Source organism: Filicampus tigris, chromosome 4, assembly GCF_054856515.1.
Source record: "Filicampus tigris isolate MCC_2025a chromosome 4, RoL_Ftig_1.0, whole genome shotgun sequence".
Classification (NCBI taxonomy): domain Eukaryota; kingdom Metazoa; phylum Chordata; class Actinopteri; order Syngnathiformes; family Syngnathidae; genus Filicampus; species Filicampus tigris.
Genome location: NC_141220.1, coordinates 24,390,731 through 24,406,333, shown reverse-complemented (window position 1 = coordinate 24,406,333; position 15,603 = coordinate 24,390,731). Strand labels below are relative to the sequence as shown.

General features: G+C 41.1%; 1 protein-coding gene across 2 annotated transcripts in view; it reads right to left on the bottom strand.

The window, feature by feature from the left end:
- The window catches only part of met (MET proto-oncogene, receptor tyrosine kinase), a 67,226-nt gene that overhangs the window by 50,445 nt on the left and 1,178 nt on the right, over window positions 1-15,603 (bottom strand). Inside the window, exons 2-4 of one of the 2 annotated variants that reach the window (XM_086027357.1) lie at window positions 15,425-15,528; window positions 3,651-4,659; window positions 2,992-3,189 (exon numbers count right to left, since the gene is read on the bottom strand). In XM_086027357.1, the coding sequence (XP_085883483.1) occupies window positions 2,992-3,189; window positions 3,651-4,658 (1,206 nt within the window). In that variant the 5' untranslated portion in view covers window position 4,659; window positions 15,425-15,528. Of the gene's footprint in view, window positions 1-2,991; window positions 3,190-3,650; window positions 4,660-8,755; window positions 8,959-15,424; window positions 15,529-15,603 lie in introns of those variants that run through there. The other variant, XM_086027356.1, reaches the window with a different exon arrangement.

The following is a 15,603-nucleotide window of genomic DNA, read 5'->3' as shown; positions in this document are numbered from 1 at the left end:
ATCATTAAAAACATCCATCATGCCCTCGAATTAGGAGGCTCGCTGGCGATGACAACCGCCACTTAAAAAAGTTCAAACGTGCTTTTTTTCCGCTGCGCTTTCAATGCTCGCCAGATTCCTACTGGGACTTTCTTTTTTTTTTTCCCTCAGTCCAAAAAAAAAAAAAAAAAAAAAAAAAAAAAAAAGACGACGAAAATAAGCTTGTGTGCGCTGGAGTGTTTCGTCTCCAGACAATCTTTATGAATTTATGAGGCTGCTTATCATATCTGAGGGCAGCAACTACCTGCCAGCTGCTCGCCCGACGGGTCATAAACAAGTCTTTTTTTTTTTTTTAAACGGTCAATTATAACCACGAGTCGTTTTGCTATTGTGCAAAGGCACCGGGGTTGGAGAGCCGGATGACAAGCTTCTGTCCATTTTGGACCATCCGTAGCATCTACTGCGTGGCAGGATCTCTGGCGACTGGGTCAACTCTAATGGCAGGCTGAGCAAATCCTTCCTCTCACATCTCTATGTTGCCGTTCGTCCGTCCTTCCATCCATACCTCCCTGCTTCCATCCGTCCATCCATCCGTCCATCCATCCCGCCTGCTGTCGCTACATCCCTTCATCACTACCTCCCTTCACCCTCCTTCCCTCCCTCGACACGTCCATGAGCCGAGCCGTCCGACTGACTGACCGACTGTCAACTTGGAAAAAAAAAAAAAAAAGAAAGGCAAACAGCCTCACACTCAAAGTGTGATAAAATCTCAATAAAAAGCCAAAGAGACGTTGTTAAGATGAGCTAGCAGAGCGGCAGGTGTTCAGCTTGGCAAGGAGGAACTTGGACGTAAAATCCAACGGCTGACATCCTTGTTCTTCCTTTCCTTGACCTCCAGGAAAAGATGTGCAGTCCAATGACAGGCCTGAACATTTTTTCTGCTTTTGCTCACATTTAATTGGTGGTTGCTTTCTTGATTTGACACTTTTTCTTTTTTTTTCATCTTCAAATGTGGACAATGGTGCAGTAATTGTTCTTCCTTTTTGTGACTTTTTCAGTTTTTATTCCTGTTTTTTAAATTTTTTTATTTATTTTCAGCAGTGACCTTCCTCGAATTTATTTTGAGTTTTTTATTCATTCTTTGGACCTTTTTTGTTTTTAAGTTTTGGACTTTTTTATTTTCATTTCTTTTAAGCTTTGGGGTAATTCTTTTTAAAAAATTCTTTTTTTTTTTTTTTGTGTACAGTACTCTCCAAATTTGGATTAATGGTGCAGTACACTTTTCTTTGTCACCTTCTAATCAATGGTGCACTAAATATATATATATTTTTTATTTTAACTTTTAATTTCACTGGCACAATTCCTGGAATTCATTTTCACTATTTTAAAAATTTTGTTTTTAGGATTTTTTTTTGTTGGTTTTTTGGTTTTACTTGGTGTCACTTTTTATTTCACTTTTCATACTCTGAAGTTCCTGGAATTTAGATTCACTTCTGAAATTTGTATAATTTTTGGTGGGTAGATTTTCTCATGCTTTTCAACATTATTATTATTATTATTAATTATCATCATCATCATCATCATCATATTTATAAAAAAGTCTTCAAAGTCTGTTTTTGTGGGTTCTTTTTTTGAATTTTTGAATGTGCTGTACATAGAACAAATTAAACAAACGACCATCTTTGCTTTGCCTTCCCGATTTGTTCCCTGCCAAAGGTTCATGCACCAAGTCCTCCAAAGAGTTCTTTGGGCCCAGTTGGAGGAAATTGCGACCCTGGACGCGCACACATCGACGTATCCATAAGATAAAAATAATAACCAAGAGTGCAGTGACATGAAGAACTGGATGGCAAACAAGTTAACTCGATTGATCAATTGATTGATTGATTTGGGGGTCTGGTGGCAAAAGGGCGCGGGGGGACGGCTTCCTCAGTCAAGCAAGTGGCTGTAAATGTCCACTGTAAATAAACGTCTTTGTCAATGGTCTTGGAATGTCCACCGATAGTTATGACAGGGCGTCTTTGAGGTCACATGATCGATCCTGACGGCAGCGGGGCGCTTTGGCTGCAGTCCATGATACTTTGTCCTAAAATGGATGCTTTATGTGAGCAAAGTGTAGGGGGGGGGGGGGGGGCGACAGGAGGTAACTGCACCAAATATGGTCGATAGAGCAAACGCCGTTGCACTTTGAACTCGCGCTCGCTCTTTCATCCACACACGTCTTAAGTGGAAAAATTCCTAAATTCCATCCGTGCGATGAAGGACGAGATCCCAGAAGATAAAACGGCTATATCTATAAAAGGATTTGGAAGTCCTCTTAGGCTACAATCCAGCAACACTAAATAAGCATTACAAAAATAAAAACATCAAATGACTCGGGACCTCATTTGCATCCATTTTGAAAGGCAACATTTCCATACTGCGGCAACAACTTTGAAGCTTTTAAGGACGTTTTGCATCCAGCAGGCACTTTTTGGAATTGTGAAGTCAGATCAAACCTCAACTGTAAACATCACATGCAATCAAGTATTGGGACAAAACTCTTAATCAAATTAATCGATCCATCCATCAACTCTGAATTGCAATTCAATTTTTATCAATTGTATGCTGCTTCCAACTTCCTCGTGCTAACCTACTATCAAAGTTGAGCTTGACTGCTTGATTGCTTTGACCTCTTACCAATAAATAGTGTTTTACTTCTTAAAAAAAAAAAAAGTGACGGAAATAACAGTTGCATTGTGTTAGCAAAGTTAGAACGTTTTCTATTAACAATGCTTTACTTCACTTTACGCTTGTGTGACAGAGTCTGTAATGTATTGTATTGGATTCGAGTTTCTACATCAGTGCCACGCTATTTTGAGCTAATATGCTTTGGCCTTAGAAGACTCCAACTGGCGTTGAAAAATATGTTAAAAGTGTAAAAAAAAAAAAAAAAAAATCCCTTTGACGGAGAGGATTTTTGCAGACTTTGCCGTCATAAGAGATCCAGCAGGATGCGCGTGGGTCACTCACCACGTTGTAGCAGGCCTTGCCAGCGGAACCGGTGAAGTGGTATGGGTCCACAGTGTTGCACCTCTGCATGTACATGCGGAACATGTTGTTCAGGTGCTTGATGCTCATGACGCACACGGCCGAGTTGGCGGTGGGCTCGCTGGAGTCGGGCTTGCCGCGGGCGAAAGCAGCGAAGAGCACGTCGTCGCCCTCCTCCACCTTTAAAAACAAACAAAACAAAAAAATCGTGAAAATTTTGAATTACAAAAAGAAATTTGGTTTTTCATTGCAATTCATTAAAAAAAAAAAAAAAAAAAAAAAGAAATCCAATTGTAAACATAATTTCGGATGGAAATTTCAAAATTTCAAAAACTAATTAAGAAAGAAATCAGATTTTTTCAAAATTCAAATAAAAAAAGCAACAAAGAAATTAGGATGGAACATTTCAATATTTAATTCAACGAAAGAAAAAAACAAAAGGAAAAATAAAAGGAAGCTTGGACAACATTTTTTTCGACAAGGGCAGGGTAGTGAACATCCAGCACAAATAACACACCTGGGCAATTTACAGTCTTCAGTGAACCTTCCATGCGTGTTTTACTTTTGTTCTGGACACTTCCATGGTATTTCAAAATGGTATTCTTAAAAAAAGAATTCCGGAGTAAAGCTACGATAAGTACCTTCAGGTGGCGCTGCAGCTCCACGTCATCGCCCACTTTGGCAACGTGCGCCGCCTGCAGCAGGTTGAACACCTTGTCGTCCTCGGCCGAGCGCCGCCGGCGCCGCTTGTCGGTGCTGATGCACTCCAGCGGCATCTCCACGTAGCGGCGGATAACCAAATCCGAGGAGCACATCCGCACGATGCGCGTGTGGAACGCCGGCGAGTCCTGGCTCACCTGCTGCACCGTCAGAAAGTATGTGAAAGGCCCGCTGTGGAAGGAGTGAACGTAGCGCAGGTAGTATTTCCCTCGCAGCGACGGGATCAGATCCATGTGTGACAGGCCGGAGAAGAAGGTGAACCCGTCCTGGCTGGTTTTCATCTTCCTCAAGGAGACGGTGCGGGGTCGGGTCACGCCGTCGGGCGGCTTTCCCGAACCGGGGATCTCCGAGTTGCCGGCGAAGAATACAATGATGTTGCTCTCAACGCTGAGAACCCGAGAGCCCGACGGGCCCACCACCGCGTCGGCGTCAGTCGGCGTCCCCCTGCCCGGCCCCACTCTGTCAGCGAAGCAGTACACGACCTCGTCCACCGTCTTGGGGCTGATGTCGTCGTCCAGCACGTGGCGGCGGCAGACGCCGTTGTCTGCCGAGCCGCAGCTGTACAAGCCTTTGTCGTACATCTTCTCCACCACCAGCGCTAAATTGCGGTTGTCAACCTCGCCGGCGGCGCCGCCGGACCCGCAGGTCTCGTTGGCGAGCAGTGGCCCCGTGCGGTACTCGGACAGCTTGGTCAGGTTGGACCCCAGCGCATAGATCCGGTTGACGGCGCCCACGTAGACCACGCCGTCCAGCGTCACCATGTTCTGGACCGGGAAGTCGGCGGTGAACGTCGGGAGACCGTGTTCCGACGAGAGGTTGACTTTGGATGACTCGGAGGCCTCGTTGCACTGGCCGAGAGCGCCGGGTGACCACAGGGACCACCACAACAGCGAAATCGTGTGCAGCGCTTGCAGGAACCGCGGGCTCATCCTGATAACAAAACACACAAAAAAGTGAGACGCATGTGGTGCACAAAAAGGAGAGCGCAAAACAGGTAGATTGTAATGAAGCACAAATGTGGACAAGAAAAATACAAGAGCACAAAATGTGGAAAACAAAGTAGAACACAGAAATCATGTAACACAAAAAAGTGTCATGAAAAGGGCCATATAAAGTGGAACACAAAAAGAGAACAAATGGAACAAAAAGGTGAACAAGGAAAAGAGGGGCACACAAAAGGAGAAAAGGTGGACGGCAAAAAGTTGAGCACAAAAACTGGAAAACAAAGTGAGATATTAAAACAATGGAAAACAAAAAAAGTGGACCAAAAATGAGAGGAACATGAAAAAGGGAAGGCAAAAGGGCACAAAGTGAAGCATAAAGTAACACAGGAGCAGAAAAAAAGTGGAATGTAAAAAGAAGTGGAACACAAAATAATGGAACTCAAAAAGGAGAACACAAAAAAGTGGGAAATAAAGTGTCACATTAAAACAGTGAAACTTGAATAATTGGAACACCAAAAAGTTGAACACAAAAAGCAGAACACAAATAAGTGAAAAACAAAGTCATTAGTTACAACTGACGAACACAAAATGTGGGACCTTATAAGGAGGAACACAAAAAAGGGGAAAATGAAACACAAAAAAGCGGGAATTTTATTTTTAAAAAGTAGCACAAAAAGGAGGACTACAAAAGGTGGCGCAGAAAAAAAGTGGAAAACAAAAAGTGACGTGCAAAAACAAAAACACCAAAAGTGTAAAATGAAGAGGAACATTTGAACAGGGGAACACAAAAAGTTTAACACAAAAAAGAGGAACACAAAAACCAGACCAGAGAAAATGGAAAACCAAGTGCAATATTAAAACAGCAAAAAACAAAAAAAAAAGTGGAACACAAGAAATGGAATGCAAAAACATCAATGCACGGGTTGAACAAAAGTGCAACCCAAAAACACTAAACACAAAAAGTGGAGCAAACAAAAGATGAACAAACAAGCGGAGACAAAAAGTGGAAAACAACGACATCACTAAAAGAGCGGAACACACAAAAAAAATGGAGGACAAATAAGTAAAAGACAAAACAGTGGACGAAGAAATGGGATGCTAAAAATGACTTTCAAAAATGGAACACAAAACACAGATCACAAAAGAGGAACACAAAAAGTAGAACACCCCAACAAAATTAAAAAAAAAATCAACACAAAAGAGACCAGATGAGGAAAGTGTGACTAGCACGATGTACATTGAAAGAGTTGAAAGAGACCCCAGTGTGTCTTGTGCACTCGTCGGGCCTGGAAGGGTCACGACCCGCTTAATCATAAGTCGCGCTCGCTTTCAAACAGACTTTTTCCAGTTAGTATTCCCCAACATTGCGTTGCTAACCTAAACGCCAGATAATTATGTGATGGTGGGACGCCGTGGCTGTGAAAGCGCATACGTCTTTGCCAGGTTCTGTGTGAAAGGCACATCGAGACAGATTGGAGGGAGGAAGTATCAGAGGCGGGACGCTAGCTGTGTGTAAGGATATTTCACAATACCGGGACAGGGTGTTGTGTTGAAAGCAACTGTCAGTGTCCAACAACATTTTTGAGATTAAATATGCCACACCAGACGCTGATGTCATCATCATGAAGCGTGAAGGTGAAAATGTACACAGTTAAATCCCACCATCGCTGGGTTTTGTGTGATAGTGCCGGATAAATGCCGGTTCTTCTGTTATGCCTCCTATGCGCCCACAATCAAATTACAAATGAGAAATTTGGACAGAAATTGTCAAGATTTCCTGCCCAAAAAAAATCTAAGAAAAAAAAGGCATTTAGACAGAAATTTTCCATTTTTTGTTTTAATTTTAGAAAAATCAAAACGGACAAAAATTTTCCAAAATTTGAAACAAAATTTAATCAAATTAGAGAAATACATTCGGATGGATATTTAAGAACTTCAAAAACATAATCTGATCATTAAAAAAAAAAAATTGATGAGAAAGATCAATATTTGATGGAATTAAAAATAATAATAATTGAACAAAAATTCACACAATTTCTAATGAAATAGGTGTGCTTTACAAAACAGAAATTTGTAAAAATAAGCATTAAAAAAAACTAATCCAAAAAATAATTTGGCCCAAAATGATCTAATTTAAATTAATTCAGACATAAAATTTACCCCAAAAATAAAAAATTAAACAAATATGTAAGGAAATCTTAAATACTCCATTTAACAAAATTTTATTTTATAAAAAAAATCTAAATACTAAAAGAAGTTTTGACGAAAATTTCAAAAAATCTTAATAAAATAAATTAAACTTAATAAAAAAAAATGGACAGAAAGCTAAAAAAAAATGCATTTAAAATAAAAACTAACTATAAAAAAAAGTTGGACAGAAATGATCAATATTTAATTTAAGTTTTAAAAAAAATCAAAATACAAAAAGAAATTCTGATAAAAACTGTCTTACTCAATGATGCAAGGAAAGGGGCTGTGACGATTAACACTCACGTCTCCCATCCTGCTGCGTTGAAAGCAACTGTCTTCGGTCCAACAACTATTTCATGCATCACCCCAAAAGCTCATCTTATTACCCGATTGCGGAATGCTATCTCTGTGTGAAAGCACATCCCGCCTTTGCCGGGTTCTGTGCGAAAGGCACGTGAGGATATCAATCATTTTCAGGATGCACCCATTTTGCAGGGATGTGTGTGTGTGAAAGGGGTTGCAAAACCAGACACAAACTTGTCTTAAAGACAGCGAGGCCTCTAGGGAGCGTTACCATAAACTCAATTAAAAGCCAAGAGGCAGGGGCAGGACGGACCCTGATGGGATGTGATAAATCACCCAGCGACTCAATATGAGCAAGCGGGTTGGGTGAAAAGGGACGTGGGGCGGGAAGTGGGCGAGAGGGGGTGGGGGGGGTGTATTTTGGAGCTTTGCGGTGCTACTGTAGAATTTGCAAAATGTGCATTTGCATGCTGGCTTAGCTTGATGTGGTTGTGACACATTGGGCGGCATGAAAGGCATCAAAACAAAAGCTGCACATTAGCTTAGCATGAGGTACACAGATGGACTCGTACTGTCTCTGTCAAGACGAGTAGGGGCCCCACGTATGGCCACTAGGAAAATAACAACCGCCTTTTTGATTTGGTTATTTAAATGTCAATGGCATGCAAACACACACAAACAAAAAATGACGACGTTGATTGTTTAGGGGTTGGGAAGGGGCAGAGGGTCCACTGACAATACACGCTGGGGGCCGCAGACCTTATATAAATACTACAAAAATGGACAAAAATGTAATTTCTTGAAGCAAAAAAAAACCTAAACAAATATCACAAAATTACATATAATTGCACATGATGCATGTTTTTATGCAAATGTGAAAAATGAGCCCAAAAATGACATTTTTAAAAGCTGCTTGGAAGAAATAAAACATAATACAATATTTCATACATACACCTCCACAACGCTCAGTTATGAAAAATATAGAGGATAATATTGTATATATGAATCTACAAGTAGCCTACATCTCCCTATAGGAAAAATGTTAAAAATACAAATAAGTAAATTGATAAAAGCAACATCAAAAACACTCCAACGGGTGACATGGACAAAATATCCTCGGGTATCCCTGTCTACCTCAGTACAGTTTTATGAAGTACTACTTGCTTAATAATGAAATGAATCCACAAAATTGCTTCAATAACTTTTCTCTATACGTTGACTAGAATTGCTCATTTTTCTCGGGAGGCAACTTGAACGCGCAGAGAGACTCAAAGAGGAATAACTTGTACTGCTCAAAAGTGTATCACTACAAAAATATGGGAGGGGGGGGGGTGCACCTGCAAAACACATAGACACGCACACACACGCACACAATGGTCGTTCAGCAAAGGCACAAAAGATGTGAAAATGTTGCGAATTGCGGAGGAAAGTGAGTCATGTAGAGTACACGCTCACACACATGCACTTGCATGGGAAGCAAAGACGCACGCACGCACGCACACACAAAGCAAAGTCAACAACACGTTGAAACCAGCACAAAGTGTATTATTAATTCCAATATCAAAGCGTAAAGCGGCGGTTGTGCTCACCTGTTCGCCGGCGTTCAAATCATATTCCACGCAAGAAACTTCCCCAAGAAAGCCCAAAACAGAAGCAAAGCTGAGTCAACTTCTTCCACGCGTCCTCTTTCTTCTTCTTTTTCTTTTGGGTGACGATAAAGCAACCAAAAACAATTGACGTTATGGGCGAGTGAGGAGCGCGCGCGGATGCGTGCGCGCAGTCGACACGATGCTGCCGCTTTGCCGCTCCGCTGCGTGCGCGCTCGCCTCCCTCCGCACGCGTCGCACCAAGCCACGCCCACGGCATCACGTGGCCAGCCCCCCTGTTTTTCCCCTGCTCAGGTGAAACTTAGATCTCTGTTGACTATTGCCTCATTTTCTTTTTTAGTTTCACATCACTCTATAACAGTTTCTCAAACTTTTTACAGCAAATACCACCTGAAAAAAATACTTAGCCCTCCAAGTGCAACCATCATGGTCAACATTGAAATAATATCGCCTATTGTTGTAAGAAACTGTAACAATATGCAGTTAAAACTGCACTTAAATAAAAAAATATACAGTATTAAAAACGACATTATTTGATTAAAATATATGTACAATGTAATAAAAATGGTACCTCAATAGTTAAAAACAAACTGTACTTAAAGAGGAGTTTAACCCAAACATTTTTTTTTTCAAGAATAGGTTCTATGCAAGCCCACTAGTTGAAACAGGGCATTCTGATAAATATTGCGCTTGTGGAATAAGTGTTAATCCACTCGTTTTAAGACATCTCTGGGGGCGGCCATTTTGTCTTCTGTCGACTGAAATCACAGCTCAGATTCAGAAATCAGGTCAGCTGTGATTGGTCGATGAGAGCAGTTGTGATGTCATTTTCAGTCGACAGAAGATAAAATGTCCGCCCCCAGAAATGTCTAAAAATGAGTGCATTTTGCTGCTTAATTTATATTCCACAAATGCAAAATTAATCAGAATGCCGTGTTTCAACTAATGGGCCTGCCGGGAATATATTCTTGAAAAAAATATGTTTGGGTTGACTTCCACTTTAAAGAATGAATGAAAATATATTGAATTCTAAAGTTAAAGACAACAGAATTGCAGACAGTGGTAATTTGGCGTGCCACTAGGGGGAGGCTGCGTACCACAACTGAGAATCACTACTTAAAAAGAATTCAGTGCTACTCTGACATACAAGTTCAACTCATTACGCGACCATGATTTAAACTTAAATCACGCGTCCCTCGAATCAAATTTGCCCATTGAAATGAAAGGAAATTCCATTAATTCGTTCCAGCCCAGCAAAAATGTTTTTTTAAGAAAAAATAGCAATCTACTATATTGTATTATATAAAACAGTAGTAAATAGTAGTAACATAATAAAATAGAATGCAACGAGTGGGAGTTTTTGCAACAATTTCAAAATTGTGAAACATTTCAACTGCTGTGTACAAGCAGATTATGGCAGCAACGTTTTATCACTCACCATTGATTCACAAGTTGTGAACCCCAGATTTTTTTAACTGCCCCTGACGCAAGTTGCACTTCGCAACTTCAAATCAGGTAAATAAGTCTATTATGAGAAGACCCACGAAAAATTCTCCAAAGCTCATCCCCGAAAAGACAAAGCGAGTCCCCCATTTTAGTTTGAAGCGGCCATTTTGGGGTCTTTCAAAGATCAATCTTTTCCTGGAGATTTTGTCTGTATCTCTGTTAGAAGTTCAGCCCGTGAAGTCAGTTGCACTTGGCAACGTGAATTTTGGCAGGCATGTCATTCATGAGTTGACCCACAAAAAAAGTCTCAAGAAGCCATGCCCAAAAAGACTCAAGATGTCTGCCACTTTAGTTTGAATGGGCCATTTCCAGAGTTCCAAACGTGTCCTAGATATTTTGTCCGATCGTTGCGCAACTCGGCTGAGCGTTAAACGCTTCAACTTTAACATGAAACACAGAGACAGCGATTGTCATTTCCTCTGCACCTGACGCCACCGTCCACAAACTGAGTCACACGCGTAGCGACGACTCGCCGGGCCGTAAATAACGAGCTGCGTGGCCGCGGAGCGTCGTGAATCACGGCCAAACATTCCTTTGTGCCACTTCCTGAAAGAAAGCAGGACAGCTACATGCACACACACGCACGCACACACAGTCTCCATGATGGACTTGCGGATGACTGGTTAAGTGTCGAAATGATTGATGGTTGACACAGTTTTGAGTAAAATGACACATCACTAAGATAGTAGTTTCCTCTTTTTTTTTGGGGGGGGTCATTGACATGAACAAAAGAGAGGTTCCCTCAAACACTAAAAACAATCATTCATGCAGGAAAAAAAAAACTAAATGAATGAATGCTGAGAGACAAGCATATTATAGCAAAGTCACGGGTTCAATTCCAACGCGCCCCCTAGTGGCAGTGAGCAGTTTTTTTTTTTAAAACCACAATATAGCGCCAATGCCGCGAGAGGCACGAGTGCGTATGTGCTTAATATTTCCGACACAATAGTCTTAGTGTGAATGTTTGTCCCTCAGCATTAAAAAAGGCACATATTCTAAAGACTGTAAATTTCAGTGTATTGCAAAATATATGAATGTGAACGCCCATCTTACGGACAACGTTGGTGCAACATTTATTTTGGTTGCGCAATGTTGAAAAAAGTGGAGTGAAGTCAGTGAGTATTGTGAATTATGAATATTATGTGCATGTCTGCCTCTCTGCGTTCAGGCAATAACTATTTTGATTTACAACAGTACCCCATCATCTGCAAAAAAAAAAAAACAAAAAAAAACAGAGATGCAATACTGAGGCCTAGAAATTCCGTCCATAAAGGTTATGAACAGAATTAGTGACAGAGGGCAGCCTTGGCGGAGTTCAACGCTCACCGGAAACAAATCTGACCTACCACAAACAATAATACCAAAATAATGGACCAAACTCTGACATCGGTGGTACAGGGACCGAATAGCCCGTATCAGAAGGTATGCTTTGTCTGGTCCCTCACCAGCCAAGACCTGTTTGCCTTGACTCTACCAGCGGCATTAAAGTGGAAGTCAACCCAAAGATATTTTTTCCAGAATATGTTCAATGCAGGCCCACTAGTTGAAACAAGGCATTCCCATAAATATTGCATTTGTGGAATAAGAGTTAATCCACCCGTTTTTAGCCATTTCCAGGGGCGGCCATTTTGTTACTTTTGTCGACTGAAAATGACATCACAACTGCTCAGGGCTCAGGGAACGACCAATCGCGGCTGATCTGTTTTATGCCTACATAGAACATATTCTTGAAAAAAATATGTTGGTGTTGATTTCCCTCTTTATAGCACAGACAACTTAGCTATGTAGGACCATTGAGACGCACAAACCCCTCCGCCACAATGAGGTAATGCCTCAGCGAGGACGCAATAGAATTAGTGCAAGTCAAGTCAAGTCTCTCAGCTGTCAAAAAGTCTCTCCGCATTGGCATAATAAACATTTTTGCGCAACCATGGCACTAGGGTGAATGAAATATTTGTTTCTCAGTGTTCCTTTGTGTTATTTCCACATTTACAATTGTCGCTCACCCTCACATATGCTGTTACATTTTTTTTTTTCCAATAGATTTAGTTAATTAACAGTCCATCTCCCCCAGAAGAGTTCATCATGGTCATCATTAGCGAGAGTGCTGAGTGATCGAGGAGCCGCCGCGGTGTCAAAACAATACGTGTGTGCTGCTTTATGACAAGCTACGCTAACATTTAGCTCTGGATTAACGTGAGCTAGTTCAACTGTGTTTGTTTACAACACCGCCTTCAAAATACACAACTAGCCCGTTTAGCTAACACAGACAAAAACAACCTCACCTGTCTGAATGAATCCCCCAAAGCCAGTGTCACGTAGGAACATAAAATTAGGTGGACGGCGGTATCATTAGGTGATCCACAAAAAAGTCTCAAGATGTCATGGCCCAAAAAGAGTCTGCCATTTTGATTTGAAGAGGCCATTTTGGGCTCTTTGCCAGGGGTCCCTCAAATGCGAACGCGTCCTGGAGACTTTGCCTCTATGAGTCCAGCCCCGAAAGCCGTTTTCACTTGACACCAAATTTGGTAGCCAAGTCTCTATCATGACGTGACCCACAAAAAGTCTAAAGTGGTCCTGCCTTAAAAGACAAGGTTATATGGTAGTTTCATGGTAATTTCCATGGATTTTTTTTCAAGACAAACTTGTCCTGGAGATTTTGCCCTGATTTGCTTTTTTAACTCAGCCCCAAATAGTGTCACTTAGCAACATGAAATTTGGGAGGCATGTCTTTCGTCTGTAGAGCCACAAAAAAATCTCAGGAAGCCATGCCTGAAAATGCACATAATGTCATTCAGACTTTCAAAATTCAGCACCCCAACACCAGGTTACTCAGGAACATGAAATTTGGTAGCTGTGCCAACCATGAGTAGAACCACAAAAAAATCTCAAAACGCCATTTTGGTTTCAAGTAGTCTCATTTGCTGACATCCATCAAAGACACACATCCTTGAGATGTTGTCCATCCATACATGCATCCGATATCTAGTTCCCACCAAATTTAAAGAACATATCCTAGACAAACAGATGCCGCCTAATTGCAAGGAATTTGAGTTTTTGTCAAGGCGTGTAGGCGAGGCATTGCGGTGAAGTTTGACGACTATTTCAGGTAACGCAGGCGAGTCGAAAAAAAAAAAGTGTCATCCTTGGTAAACATGTTTGCAAGCGTAGAATAATTCCTTTTTTTAAATTTATTTCATTTTTGTTTGTTTAATTTGCTATGTTCCCACATAGCAATGGGAGCTAATCACTGGCGCTGCAGCGACCGGCCAAAATTGTTCATATCTTTCTTGTCAGTCTGATTAGAGAGCAGAGTTTTGCTTGGCCTCGGGGCACACACATTTACACACACTTACACATACTTATACACGCACACACAGGGGTGTGTCTAGTAGTGTGTGCGTGTGTGTGTTTGTGTGCCCAATGGGTGTGTCTCTGTGGCTCTTGTGGCCATCAGCGTTGTTATGCTTCGGTGTGGACTCTGCCGAGCGGAGTAAGAGCGAGGACGGAGAAGGACGGCGAGGTTGGAATGTGGAAAAGCTCGTAATGTGGTTCTGCTTCTGGTTCTGGTTCTAATGTCTCAACATGACGTCCTGCGGCCGCAACACCTGCGAGTGTAGTGACAAACTATGCGCATGTTCTATTTTTTGTGCGTGCAGCTGGCCTGTCATAATAAACAACGTATGAGTCACATGCATGACAATGTACACAACACTTTACATGGCGGGGTATTTGTTTTTATGAAAAGCACAATGTATATATTTAAAACAAAAACATGATCTTCTCTGTATCAATTATATCGAAAAGCGTGTACATTTGTGAGTTCCATTTTATCACACCCGTCAAAAATGGCGTTTTTTTTCGGTTTCAGGAAGAATTGTTCATAAGTGTAACACTTGAAGATGCAAAAGTTTAATGGCACAACATGATTTCAGTTGTACTACCTTTGTAGAATAGCATAATATGAGTTATAAATATTTACAATTGAGTTAAAAAGGCTCAAAAATGTTTTTAGATGCATTTGATTGCCTTTTTAAAAAAAATATTCAATAATTTTACGTTATTTGAATGAACAGGCAAATAAACTTTTTATGGGTTTTAAAAATTCGATTTATTTGACATTATTTCTGAATTGATCGTATGTATGTAATCATGATTTTTATTAGTTTTACAGATTTTCTTTTTTTTCTTTTAGAACGATTTTGAGGGTGACAATCAAGAACCTTCATGACGTCATGCAATCAATGATTAAAATTGTACAGATTATGTCAAGGATACAATCAGTTTTTAAAGCAAAAAAAAATCTATAATAATATAATATATGCTGTGAAAAAATATACTGTTATTTGGAAATATATATATTGTATTTACTTTTTCTTTACTATGTAGTTTTTTTGTTTGTTGATTGATGTTGCTGTTTTTTAATTCAACAAAGTGGCTAGAAAGGAAGTTCGTCTGGCGCCATCTGTTGGTGGATATGTTGCTTCATCCACGTTACAGTCCACAGTTGTAGTCGACTGGTCGTGATCCCCCTTTTCTCGCGGGGGAACGCAATGTAATTTAAACACACAAAAATATGCACAGAACATACTGTACATTTTATAGTGTCTCTCTACACGCATGTGCTTTTAACGAGCGGGACCTGTTGGGGTGTCTCATGATGCCAGCGAGTCTGCGTGTGATTGTCTGGCTATGAGCTGTGGCCAACAGCAGCACCTGCATCGAACACTTTCTAATGCGTCAGTTTAATCCTTCTATAAGGAACGGCTTGAACAAAATATACGACCCAGAAAATCTCCCTCAAAGGAAAAAGTTTGGACACCCCTGATTGAAATTGCCTGACAATGGTCGGTGACCAACCCGGGGCGTACCCCGCCTCCCGTCAGGTCGGCTATCATAAACTCCAGCTCACCTGCAAACCTAATTGAGTACAAGCGCCATGGAAAATGGATGTCTGTATATTTGTGATCATGAAAAAGTCGTACGATGTGGCAGTTTTTTTGACTGGCTGGATTTGTTTTTCCTCCGACCGTCTCAGTCACAGGAAATCAAAGTAAGACAATCGCACACATGACAGGAAATGACCTGTGGGCCTTAGCATCCACGCCTAGGTCTGCATCTGACAAGACGGACACTCCGCCTCACCTCTTTGAATGAAAGCCACACTTTGGTTCATCTCGTGCAGCATCTTCAACGTCCACGTGATGGACTGATTGCAGCGACTGGAGCGGATATAAGAAGAGGAGACCCTGCAAAGTAACACACGATTCTATGCTTGACACTACGTGGACAAAAAAGTATTGAGACACGGCTATTTAATCGCC